Source organism: Scyliorhinus torazame, chromosome 19 (genome assembly GCF_047496885.1).
Source record: "Scyliorhinus torazame isolate Kashiwa2021f chromosome 19, sScyTor2.1, whole genome shotgun sequence".
Lineage (NCBI taxonomy): Eukaryota > Metazoa > Chordata > Chondrichthyes > Carcharhiniformes > Scyliorhinidae > Scyliorhinus > Scyliorhinus torazame.
The window spans coordinates 38,881,969-38,895,423 of record NC_092725.1 but is presented as its reverse complement, the minus strand read 5'-3'; the positions used below and the strand labels follow the sequence as shown (position 1 = coordinate 38,895,423).

The 13,455-nt window shown below is 45.9% G+C and overlaps 1 protein-coding gene across 2 annotated transcripts in view; it reads right to left on the bottom strand.

Moving 5' to 3' along the window:
- The window catches only part of kdm5a (lysine demethylase 5A), a 408,944-nt gene that overhangs the window by 261,836 nt on the left and 133,653 nt on the right, over positions 1-13,455 (bottom strand). For both annotated transcript variants that reach the window (XM_072484202.1, XM_072484201.1), the window contains exon 8: positions 10,851-11,009. In XM_072484202.1, coding sequence (XP_072340303.1) covers positions 10,851-11,009 — 159 coding nt within the window. The remainder of the gene's footprint in view (positions 1-10,850; positions 11,010-13,455) is intronic.

Genomic DNA, 13,455 nt, shown 5'->3' with positions numbered 1-13,455 from the left:
TAGGCCAACAAGAGGCGAGGCCACATTGGATTTGGTACTGGGTAATGAACCAGGCCAGGTGTTAGATTTGGAGGTAGGTGAGTACTTTGGTGATAGTGACCACAATCATGACATCATTTACTTTGGCGATGGAAAGGGATAGGTATATACGCAGGGCAACAGTTATAGCTGGGGGAAAGGCAATTTGATGCGATTAGACAAGACTTAGGATGCATAGAATGGGGAAGGAAACTGCACATTGAAATGTGGAGTTTGTTCAACAAACAGCTACTGCGTGTCCTTGATAAGTATGTACCTGTCAGACAGGGAGGAAGTAGTCGAGCGAGGGAACCGTGCTCTACTAAAGTAGTTGAATCACTTGTCAAGAGGAAGAACAACAAAGAACAAAGAAAAGTACACCAGGAACAGGCCCTTCAGCCCTCCAAGCCTGCGCCGACCATGCTGCCCGTCTAATCTAAAATCATCGACATTTCCGGGATCCGTATCCCTCTATTCCCATCCTAGCCGGCATGTCAACATAAACAAATGACAAAAACAAATCCGGAATCACCCATAATCACCATTAACATATATGCCCAACCCTCCCAGCCCCCAACCACCCTAATGTTCGATGTGATCCAATTCTCGAAAGTGCATAATGAATAACGCCCATGAATTGTAGAACCCCTCAATCCTTCCCCTCAGTTCAAATTTGACCTTTTCAAGCGTCAAGAATTCCAGCAGCTCCCCCTGCCACGCCAGGGCACAGGGTGGGGAGGTTGATCTCTACCCTAACAGGATCTGCCTTCGGGCGATCAATGAGGCGAAGGCTACAACATCTGCCTCCACACCCGTTTCCAACCCCAGTTTGTCCAACACCCCGAAAATGGCCTCCCGAGGGCCTGGGTCCAGTTTCACGTGCACCACTTTAGAGATTACCCTAAACACCTTCTTCCAGTAAACTTCCACCAAAACATATGAACGTGGTTTGCGCCTGCGGAGCACTTCACACCAGAACCCCTCCTCCATATCCTCCTCCAAGAAGGAGGCTTATGTAAAGATGAGACGTGAAGGTTCAGTTAGGACTCTTGAGAGTTACAAGTTAGCCAGGAAGGACCGAAAGAGAGAGCTAAGAAGAGCCAGGAGGGGACATGAGAAGTCTTTGGCGGGTAGGATCAAGGAAAACCCTAAAGCTTTCTATAGGTATGTCAGGAATAAAAGAATTACTGGGGTAAGAGTAGGGCCAGTCAAGGACAATAGTGGGAAGTTGTGCGTGGAGTCCAAAGAGATAGGAGAGGCGCTTAATGAATATTTTTCGTCAGTATTCACACAGGAAAAAGACAATGTTGTCGAGGAGAACACGGAGATACAGGCTACTACACTAGACGGGATTGAGGTTCATAAGGCAGTGTTAGCAATTCTGGAAAGTGTGAAAATAGATATGTCCCCTGGGCCAGATGGGATTTATCCTAGGATTCTCTGGGAAGCTAGGGAGGAGATTGCAGAGCATTTGGCTTTGAACTTTAGGTCGCCAGAAGACTGGAGGATAGCAAATGTTGTCCCCTTGTTCAAGAAGGGGAGTAGAGACAACCCCGGTAACTATAGACCAGTGAGCTTTACTTCTGTTGTGGGCAAAGTCTTGGAAAGGATTATAAGAGGTAGGATTTATAATCATCTAGAAAGGAATAATTTGATTAGGGATAGTCAACACGGTTTTGTGAAGGGTAGGTCGTGCCTCACAAACCTTATTGAGTTCTGTGAGAAGGTGACCAAACAGGTGGACGAGGGTAAAGCAGTTGATGTGGTGTATGGATTTCAGTAAAGTGTTTGATAAGGTTCCCCACGGTAGGCTATTGCAGAAAATATGAAGACATGGAATTGAGGGTGATTTAGCAGTTTGGATCAGAAATTGGCTAGCTGTAAGAAGACAGAGGGTGGTGGTTGATGGGAAATGTTCGGCCTGGAGTTCAGTTACTAGTGGGGCCACTGCTGTTTGTCATTTTTATAAATGACCTGGAGGAGGGCGTAGAAGGATGGGTGAGTAAATTTGCGGATGACACTAAAATCGGTGGAGTTGTGGACAGTGCGGAAGGATGTTGCAGATTACAGAGGGACATAGATAAGCGGCAGAGCTGGGCTGAGAGGTGACAAATGGAGTTTAATGATTAATTTTGGAATGAGTAACAGAAATCCAGAGTACTGGGCTAATGGTAAGATTCTTGGTAGTGTGGATGAGCAGGGAGATCTCGGTGTCCATGCACATCGATCTCTGAAAGTTGCCACCGAGGCTGATAGGGTTGTTAAGAAGGCGTACGGTGTGTTAGCTTTTATTGGTAGAGGGATTGAGTTTCGGAGCCATGAGGTCATGTTGCAGCTGTACAAAACTCTGGTGCTGCCGCATTTGGAGTATTATCACAGAATTTACAGTGCAGAAGGAGGCCATTCGGCCATCGAGTCTGCACCGGCTCTTGGAAAGAGCACCCTACCCAAGGTCAACACCTCCACCCTATCCCCATAACCTAGTAACCCCACCCAACACTAAGGGCAATTTTGGACACCAAGGGCAATTTATCATGGCCAATCCACCTAACCTGTCCATCTTTGGACTGTGGGAGGAAACCGGAGCACCCGGAGGAAACCCACGCACACACGGGGAGGATGTGCAGACTCCGCACAGACAGTGACCCAAGCTGGAATCGAACCTGGGACCCTGGAGCTGTGAAGCAATTGTGCTATCCACAATGCTACCGTGCTATATTGCGCCGCATTATAGGAAGGATGTGGAAGGGGTGTAGAGGAGATTTACCAGGATGTTGCCTGGTATGGAGGGAAGATCTTATGAGGAAAGGCAGGGGGACTTGAGGCTGTTTTCGTTAGCGAGAAGAAGGTTAAGAGGTGACTTAATAGAAGCATACAAGATGGTCAGAGGATTAGATAGGGTGGACAGTGAGAGCCTTTTTCCTCGGATAGTGATGGCTAGAACGAGGGGACATAGCTTTAAATTGAGGGGAAATAGATATAGGACAGATGTCAGAGGTAGATTCTTTACTCAGAGAATAGTAAGGGCGTGGAATGCCCTGCCTGCAACAGTAGTGGACTCGCCAACACCAAGGGCATTTAAATGGTCATTGGATAAACATATCCAATATGATAATAGAATAGTGTAGATGGGCTTTAGATTGGTTTCATAGGTCGGCGCAACATCGAGGGCCGAAGGGCCTGTACTGCGCTGTAATGTTCTAATGTATGAATCATCCATGAGGAATGGACAGTCTTGACATTCCAAAAGATGAGCATTCTTTTCACCCCATTCTACCACAATTGAGAATGTTTTGTAATTTTACTCTCGCACACACATGTACAGCCTCAGCATTTAAAAACATTGGTCAGGTCAGGAAAATATAGACACAAGAGCAAACCATTCAATATGATCATACATGAATATGATGGGAATAGAGGGATACGGACCCAGGAAGTGTAGAAGATTGTAGTTTAGTCGGGCAGCATGGTCGGCACGGGCTTGGAGGGCCGAAGGGCCTGTTCCTGTGCTGTACATTTCTTTGTTCTTTGTTCTTTGGTCGATCTTGGACTTCAACTCCATTTTCCCACCAGCTTCCCGTGCTCCTGGGTTTCCCGAGACACGAAAAAAAGTGTCTACTCAGCCTTGGATATATTCATTCACAGCAGCACGGTGGCACAGTGCCTCACAGTACCAAGTACCTTGATTCAATTTCGGCTTAGTGTGGAGTTTGCACCTTCTCCCCGTGTCTGCATGGGTTTCCTCCGGGTGCTCCAGTTTACTCCCACAGTCCACAGACGTGCAGGTTAGGCGGATTGGCCGTGATAAATTACCCCTTGGTGTCCAAGTTAGGTGGAGTTACAGGGTTGCGGGGTTAGGGCAGGGGAGTGGGCTTGGACAGGGTCTCTTTGAAGGGGCCGGTGCAGAATTCGATGGGGCGAATGGCATCCTTCTGCATTGTACGGATTCAATGATGGAGCAGCCACAACCCGTTGGGGTAGAGATCCAAAGGTTCACAAATTTCTGCACATCTCCAGATCTTTCCTAATTGACCCTTTATCCCGAGATTGTGCCTATGTTTTAGATTCCCCAGCCAAGGAAAACAGCATCTCAGCATCAACCCTGTCAAACCCCTTCAGAGTCTTGTATGTCACAGAGAAGGTAGAACTCTGAACTGAAGCTTGCATGGATGATGTCCAATTGCCGTCTTATTGCCTGCACTACTCACTCTTTGCCTCATCCTGAAAGCTGCCATGAAATGAAAACTGCAGACTGAGAGATTTCTGAATTCCTGCATGGCGTCCCACAGCCCAGCCCATCACCTCACCTTTCCCTTATGCTTTTTTGCTTTCAGATGGTCAAGAACTGTTCATTCTTCAAAGAGCAATGCGTAAAAGAAAGATGTACTGTCATTCAGCCTGACACACTCGCGGCCGTGATCCCAGATACTGGCATTGCATAGGTTTTAAAGGAAAGTGTGAAATAGAATTAGCACTTGATGAGTCAGCTGAAACCAGACAAGGGAGACAAGCAAGTTTGTGCGTGAACCTCCTGGAGAGCAGGGTCACAGATGAGCTCTGCTCCATGGGACTCAGGTGAGGGGTCAGTTGGAGCAGATGACAGCTCGTGACATAGGATACCAAGATGCAGGGCGCAATTGGCAGGCCTGTCAGAAGGTCTCAATTCACCAGCAAGGAGGAGGTGTTAAAGAACCATCCACCATCTCACAAAATCAGCAGTGACCTGCGAATGGGAGCTGGGCATGTTTTGTTTTGCTGGAAATGTTAAAAATGGACTGGAGTCCATCTTTTCCACCTGGAGATGATGACCATTGCCAGACCATTGGTGATGCTTCTGCTGACTACTGCAGACAGAGTGGCCTTCTAATGTCTCGTTGCGAGAGTGAGGGATCAGATAAAGATCAGGTGATTCCTGGCATCTACCACCCTGACTCAGACTGCTGTCATTGGGGATGTGGAACTCTGTGCTCAACAGCGCAGGCTGGCTCCCACAGCAGTCTAGTCCAGTAGAGGTTCGGAGGTGCCACCCTGTGGGTGTGTCATTGACACCACGGAGCACAAACCTGATGACAATATACATGCTTCCAGCACCGCCCTTTTTGTTGCCTGTCAGCCAGCCCAACTGACGCCAACTGTGCCAAGATTGTGCAGTCCTAGACCAGGCCCTCAATTCCAGAATTGCTCGACAACATCCTGCAATATCCAAATGAAAGTTAGCAGCCTTCCACCAACCATGCTGCAAGCACTCATACTGCAACTACTGGAGAACACTTGAATGGGAGAACTAGTCCAAACAAGGGCATCCATAAGGCAGAGAATATGCCGGTGCATATAGCTGATGTGTTCACTTTTTCTTCTATAGATAAGGGAGGGTGAGTGCTGGCGAGGGGGAGTGCTAGATAAATCTGTTCATTGAGTTTTTGCTGTTGGTCTTGATTGATTCACTGTAGATTGAGCCTTTGCGATAGAGTTTGAATGGATCGGTGGTTGGGGAATGCTGGGTGGCACGATAGCACAGTGGTTAGCACTGCTGCCTCACAGCTCCAGCATCCCAGGTTCAATTCCAGCCTCAGGTGACTGTCCGTGTGGAGTTTGCACATTCTCCCCATGTGTGCGTGGGTTTCCTTCGGGTGCTCCAGTTGCCTCCGACAGTCCAAAGATGTGCAGGTTAGGTGGATTGGCCATGATAAATTGCCCCTTAGTGTGTCTAAAAGTTTAGGTGGGGTTACTGGATTACGGGGATAGGGTGAAGGTGTGGGCTTAAGTAGGGTGCTCTTTCCAAGGGCCGGTGCAGACTCGATGGGCCGAATGGCCTCCTTCTGCACTGTAAATTCTATGATTCTAATCTGGGATGGGCAAGTTCTTTTTAACTGAAGTGAAACCTCACACTAGGTTCCTTTTGCTGTGTTCAATGGGTGATAATTTATTTTCCTCTTCATCGCGTGTAGTCTATGAGACAATTTACCATCAGGAAGCCACTATCCTGGCGAATCCAGGTACCTTCTCACCCTGCAGTCCCCTTCCTGAAAGCAGAGGATCAAGTTCCCTCTACTTACATACAGTGCCTCCCTGATGCTTCTTTGAAAGGTAAACTATACGGTGTTGCCAGTTCCCACCTGGATGGATGCAGTGAGATAAACAGCAGAGTGATGGTGGCCATCACGGGCATTGGGAAAGCTGTCCTCACCCTGCCTTGAGACTCTGGCTTGTGTGAAAGAGGTAGCACAACTTTGTGACAACTTCTTCCTCCCCAAGTACTGTTATGAAGGTTCACTTGGAGTCATGTTCCTGCAACACCCTTTGTGGTGGGGGGTCTTCTTTGGAGGTTTTCCATTTCCTCTTTCTTTGAAGAGCCCTCTTCTTCTTCATGCTTTGGTCATGTTACAGACCAAGTGCTACTGCAACAGCTGTCCCATACCTCAGTAAGCTTCTCCTTCCTTACAATGTGCAACAAACATCAAATTCCTCCAGTAACTCGCCACTGAGCTTCCATAAACCTTGCCTCAACAAAAAGTCAAAAATACAACTTGCTTAGTGGCCCTTTATCAGCCCCAAAAATGAATGCACAAGGAGGCCATTCATCCTATTGAGTCTGCACCAACCCTGTGAAAGAGCACTCTGTCGAGACCCACATCCCTACCCTATCCCCGTAACCCCACCTAACCTTTTGGAAACTAAAGGACAATTTAGCTTGGCCAATCCACCTAACCTGCACATATTTGCACTGTGGGAGGAAAGCGGAGCACCCGGAGGAAATCCACACAAAGTGGAAACTCCACAGTCACCCCGAGCCAGAATTGAACCCGGGTTCCTGGCACTGAGGCAGCAGTGAATCTTACTTTGTAATTCTCGTTGTTTCAGGAGTAACTAACAAAGACGCTTATGCGTTGATCAAATTTGATATCCTGGCATTGAATAAGCTCATTCAGCTGGCACAGGTCATTAATAATCTTCCGGGCTTATGCAGAGCACTGCACACAGAAACCTGCGGTCAACCTCCCGAACACCACTATTCAATTTCTCACTCACGGAATACTCTGAGGTTATTGTTGTAAAACCTTTTGTCTGTCCTGTGTTCCCCCTTTTATCCCGGTCCTGCTGCCCACTTTGATCTACAGTCTTCTGCTTAGCTGCTACAACATTACTGCAACCTTTGGGATTTCGGTTTAAACTAGACTTTTGGCAGAACTGGAGCACCCCTGTCCTGTTGGGCCAGGCCACAACATCCCTTCTAGGTTTTGTGGCAGAACCAGCAATGTCGTGTGTTAGACTTGGCAAGCAGCCAAGCAGCAGTGTATGTGGAATTTTCAGCCTTCTCTTGTCGTTGCCTGTGGTTGGTGAAGTCAGTCAGAAACTTTCAAGAATGAAGACGGGTCTTCTGAAGAGTTCATTCTTTTGTTCAGTTCGGTGAAGAAAGCTCAGCTCGTAAGGACCCTGAAGGCTCTCTCTCTCTCTTTCTCTCTTCTGCCAGACGATTTTAAGAGGCAGTCTAGCTAAATCTGTGAAGACTTTCTTGTTTATAAAGACACAGAAAGCCCCTGGGAAAGAGATCCTGAAGTGCAAGCCATTAGCCCACAGGTTAGCAATCTTCGAACTGTGTGTATCAGTGGCAGGGAAGAGCTCAAAATTGAATCTTAAACCGAGAATATTCCTTAAAGTGCGGCCAGAGGTCTGGTGTAGGGTTCAGGAAAAGGAGAATAAATCTTTGTACCTATAAGGGAGTGACTGCAATCTTACCAGGAGGCAAGAGTTCCATCTGGTGGCAGAAGACTGGGGCTGTTTAGCACAGGGCTAAATCGCTGGCTTTGAAAGCAGACCAAGGCAGGCCAGCAGCACGGTTCGATTCCCGTAACAGCCTCCCCGAACAGGCGCCGGAATGTGGCGACTAGGGGCTTTTCACAGTAACTTCATTTGAAGCTTACTTGTGACAGTAAGCGATTTCCATTTCATTTCATTTCAAGAACAGAAGTGCACTGATTTGAATATCCTGTATACAGCACCATCTAAGGGCCGGCGATGGAATTGCACTAATCTGAACCCTCTGTACCCTGTGCCATCTGATGGCAAAAGGGTGTAATTGCACGGACCTGGAACTCTTGGGTAAAAACACCATCTGATGTTTGAAGGGTGGAATTGCGCCACCATGAACCTCTTGAGTAAATCCATTTCCCAGAGGCTGCAACCACAGCAGTGAAGACTCATCTCAAACCTACCTTTTACCCCCCATTTCTTTCACCCCCACAAAAACCTACTTTGCGTCTGTCTTGTGGGAGTCTGGGTAAAGGGTCGGACAGGGTTTTGGGATTAGGTAGACCCTTGTTCTCTTATTTCTTTATATATATTCATCTTTTCCTTTTTTTATTAATAAAGTTAGTTCACGCTTTACTTATAAACATGGTGTCTGTTACCCATTGGAGTAGTTAAGGGTTAAAGATCTTCAGAAAACACAAATGATTGGTTAATTCACTTATGTTGGGACTCCGGGGTCTGTGGGGCTGGGATTGTCTGTGCACTCGCCCAGGGTGCCATAACAGTACAAGTTATGCAAAGTGTTAATAAACACTAGTTCAGCCTCAGTTAGAGTGACAAGTCTAATTCTGGATACCATATTCCAGGAAGAATGTCAAGGCTATGTAGTCTACAATGTAAGAAGGACTGTTGCGATGTGGAGAGATGAAGGATGCTGGAGTTAATCTCTTTATATCAGAGAGGTAAATTGAGATTTTGATGGTATGGATTTCCTCTTGTGGGAAATTGAATAACTAGAGGCCATCAATATCAGATAGCTGCCAAGAAAATCAATAGGGAATTCAGATTAAAAAACTCTTTCCCCTTAAAGAGCTGTAAGAATGTGGAACCGCCCGTCAAAGAGAATTGTATTTGAGGAGAAGCTAGACAAGCAAAGAAGGGAGGAGAGAATAGAGTTACAAATGACAGAATTAAACGAAGAAAGGTGAGGAGAGGGGCATAAATTCTGCCATAGACTAGTTGGGCCGAATTGTCTGTCACTGTGCTTTCTTTTCATTTGTAATACTTTAGATGCTTCACAAAAACAAAAGCAACTTCACCAAATTCAGAAGACAAGGTGCCAATGCTCACTGTTTTGGTTTACACATAAAGAATGGCGATGAAGGCATTCTTAAAACCATACTCAACAAGAGTCGGCACCTTCACAGTATCAGGATCCTGACAAAAACCTTTGTCTGTTCTGTATTTCTTTTTCAATTCCTGTCCTGCTGGCTGCCCTTAATGTACAGTCTTCATGTTAGCTGCTGCACAATTGAAACTTTTGCTTAAGCTACAGACTTTAGCAAACCGAAAGATCACTAATGAACTAGCCCGGGAGATCAGTTTGATAGACTTGGCAAGCAGTCAATCTGAGGAATCCCCTCTTCTTGCTTGCGATTGGTGGAGCTTTTCAGAGCATTCTGGAAGAAAGACAGGTCATGTGAAGAGCTCCATTTTGTCCTGAGTTCTAGGAGGAGATTCGGCCAGGAATCACCTTGAAGGCACTCTCTCGCTCTGCCAGGTGATTTGAGGGGCTCCTAGCCAGATCTGTGAAGGCATACCTATTTAAAAGACTGACAGACCTGTGAAGGGAACTATTGGAGTGAAATGCTGTCAGCAGGCTCTCCTACCAGGTCTGTAACAGTTCAATCCTCTGTCTGAATAGCTGGGCAAAATCCAGTCTGAAGACTCGATTCACCATACAGGCAGAATCTATGCACTGAGTTCAGGCAAACAGAAAAGGACAGACTAGAAATAAGGCCTGCTGTAATTTCTCAGGTACAGAGCTCCAGTAATTTATCAGGGAGACGGAGGCTCCATGTGGTGCCCTAAGGATAGAACTGCACCGACCTGAATCTTGTGTGTGAGGTGGTCGTAGGATGGAATTGCAAAGACCTGAATCTCCTTTGTAAATCAATTCCCCAAAGTTTGCATTCGAAGACCGGCGCCTAGAGAACCACAACCCCAGCAGCAAGGGTCCTCAAATCTCTCAGAACTCTGAATCCTTGTTATTTTTGAACCTTTCCTACCCCCCCCACCCCCACTGCTTTCCTTGTGCTGGCTTTTGTGTGTGTGGGTGAAGGGTGGGACGGGGTTTTGGGAATAGGTAGGCTTTGTTCCATTATTCTCATTTAATGTTCATCTTTTACTCTTGTTATAAATAAACAATTTTCTGATGTGTAACTTCCAAATGTGTTGTCTGCAACTTATTGGAGCAGTCATGGGTTAAAGATCTCAGGAAAACACACAAATTATTGGTTAATTCACTTATGTTGGGACTCTGGGGCTGGAACTGACCATGCACTCGCCCAGGGTGCCATAACAGGTGACAAAGAGAGAAAACTGAAGGAAACATGGGCTCCAAGAGCTGCAAGTTGTACAAGTCAGGTGGTTGTACAAGAAAAAATTGTTAAGAAATGAAAGGCTTGAATTTTAAATTTCAGTCCAAAATGGAAAGTGTGTGTTTCATTACAAAATCTATACTTAATTCATCACTCATCCTTCCAGCAACGGAACTGAACGTTTGACAACATTGCAACCCACTATAAAATTCAAATGCTGCAACGTAAAAGTCACAATGAGAGAAAGGTGCACAATTTGTTGCACTTGTGATTTAGAAAGTATCTTAAATGATCAAAAAAACAAGTAAATAAAAAAAATAAACTTCATGCAGCTGCTCCCCATGATGGTGCCAACATTACACAGACAACTCAATTTAAATAAAAACTTAGCAATAAAGAGCGGACGGAACTTAGCAGAAATGAGCACTTTATCACCGCCTCAACCCACAGGCATATATGAGATCAAGTCTGGCAGGACCTTACCTCAGCCACACACTTCGGACATCTCCAGTCTCCCTTGGGCACGTCCACGAGAGGAGGAATGAGGCAAAATGTGTGATAACTATCATCACATCCATCACATAACAACAAGCGGTCTTCATCATCCCCGCGTGCACAGACAAGACAAACATACAGGTCAATCTGCAAGAGATAAACAAGGAGTAGTTCAATAAATGAGCGAGACACATTGGGAGCAATCTAATTCAAGTAACTCCTCTACTTTTCATCTTGACTCATATTAAATTTTGACACATTAACAATGCTTCCTTAGGAACATCTGCAACACAGACAGACTCTCACCCTGCAAAGAGTTTGCTTTGACCACCATCATCAGCAAGACAAATGCCATGGTCTGGGCTATTGCCATACCACCATCTATCAGCATTACCAGGTTGACGCTGGAGTGCTTCAGATAGTTAGGCTTTACAATCACCAGCAATCTGTCACTTTTGAGATCAACACATGCATCATGAAAGCTGTTATGTCCAAACTAAGTAGGAGTGTGGAACAACAGCAACCTCAGAATCCTTACAGTGCACGAGGACATCCATGTCTGCACCAGCCCTTCCAAAGAGCACCCTACCTAACCCCCAGCCCTATCCCTGTAATCCCACAACCCCACTTAACTTGCACATCTTTGGACTAAGAACAGCAAACTGAGTCTACCAAGCCTGCACCCTCAGTGCACTCCTCTGCATAGTGGTGAGACCTGGACAACATATGCTAAGCAGGAGAAAAGACTGAACAGTTTCCATCTTCACTGTCTTAAATGTATCCTTGGCCTCTCCCGGCATTTTCAGATCAAAAACCCAGGTCCTGGAGCATGCCAAGTTCATCAGCACACACTAATTACTGATCAACAATGCCTGAAGCATGCATGTTCATCAGATGGGTGACGGTCACATATGGTGAACTGCACTGGGTCACAGCCTCTTGGACATTCGTACCTCCACTACAAGAACACCCATGAGTGAGCTAAGCTATGAAGATGGCAGATATTGACACTGACAACTGGGAGGGGGTTGCTGACGGCCGTGATTGCTGGAGGCTGACTGTTTAGCAGAGCATTGAAAGAGGGAAGTGTAAACAAAAAGTCCAGCAGGGTGCGTTGAGGCCAGCGAATCACGCACCTTCTCAGCTCATCATCTCCCTCTGCAGCAAATGCAGCAGAGACTCCCATGTCAGAGTGGGACTCCTGAGCCACACCCGGTTAACAGTTTACACCACCATGGCCCAAACCATGGTGTTACACAAGGCGGATTACTGCCATGGACTTTTTTTTTTTAAAAGGGAAACTGAGCTCAGAACGGAGTGGCAAAGCCAGCAACAGCAGAATGAGTCATGTAGTCACCTTCTCAATAGATATTTCTATGATTCAACAAAGGAATTGATTTCCTGAAACATGTATAGGAATTCTTCTTCAAGCAGCATATTAGTCAGATGATAACGGTGTTGCTATATTTGGTTATGAATACTGAAAAAGAGATAGGTAGGCTAAATGTGGGTGAGCATCTTGGCAGTATTGACCACAAAATGAGACTTCTTATCCGACTTGGGAAGGAAAATGCCAATGGAAAAACTAGAATGCCTGAGGGCAGACTTGAGAAAGCTGGTAACTGAGGTGGCACGGACTGTACATGAACAGTCAGATGGTTTCTTTTTAAGGACTGAAAAGGTGAATAATTAAACTCCTGTAAAAAATGAAATATTTCCAAATTTGCTAATGACACAAAATTAGGTGAGAGTGAGTTGTGAGGAGGATGCAAGGAGGCTGCAATGGGATTTGGACAAGCTGAGAGGGTGGGCAAGAACATGGCAGATGGACTATAATGTGACTCAGTGTGAAGTTATTCGCTTTGGTAGAAAAAAACAGAAAGGCAGAATATTTCTTAAATGGAGAAGTGTTGATGTCCAAAGGGAGCTGACTGGAGATAAATCATAGAAGCAGAATTAGGCCACTCGGCCCATTGAGTCTACTCCACCATTCAATCATGGCTTATATGTTTCTCATCCCCATTCTCCTGCCTTCTCCTCATAACCCCTGATCCCCATATTAATCAAGAACTTTCTCAGTCTTAAAAGACACTCAGTGATTTGGCCTCCACAGCCTTCACAGATTCACCACCCTCTCACTGAAGAAATTCCTCCTCATTTCAGTTTTAAAGGATCGCCCCTTCAGTCTGAAGCTGTGCCCTCAGGTTCTAGTTTTTCCTGCTAGTGGAAGCATCTCGACACATCTACTTTATCGAGGCCACTCAGTATCCTGTAAGTTTCAATAAGATCCCCTCATCCTTCTAAACTCCAATGAGTACAGACCCAGGGTCCTCAACCATATAAAAGAGCTAACTTTTTGAGCCGGATGACTCTTTGAGCTTTGACAAAGAGTCATCTGGACTCAAAACGTTAGCTCTTTTCTCTCCCTACAGATGCTGCCAGACCTGCTGAGATTTTCCAACATTTTCTCTTTCGTTTCAGGGTCCTCAACCGTTCCTCATGTGACAAGCTCTTCATTCCAGGGATCATTCTTGTGAACTCGGGACCCTTTCCAAGGCCAGCACATCCTTCCTTCGATATGGGGCCCAAAACT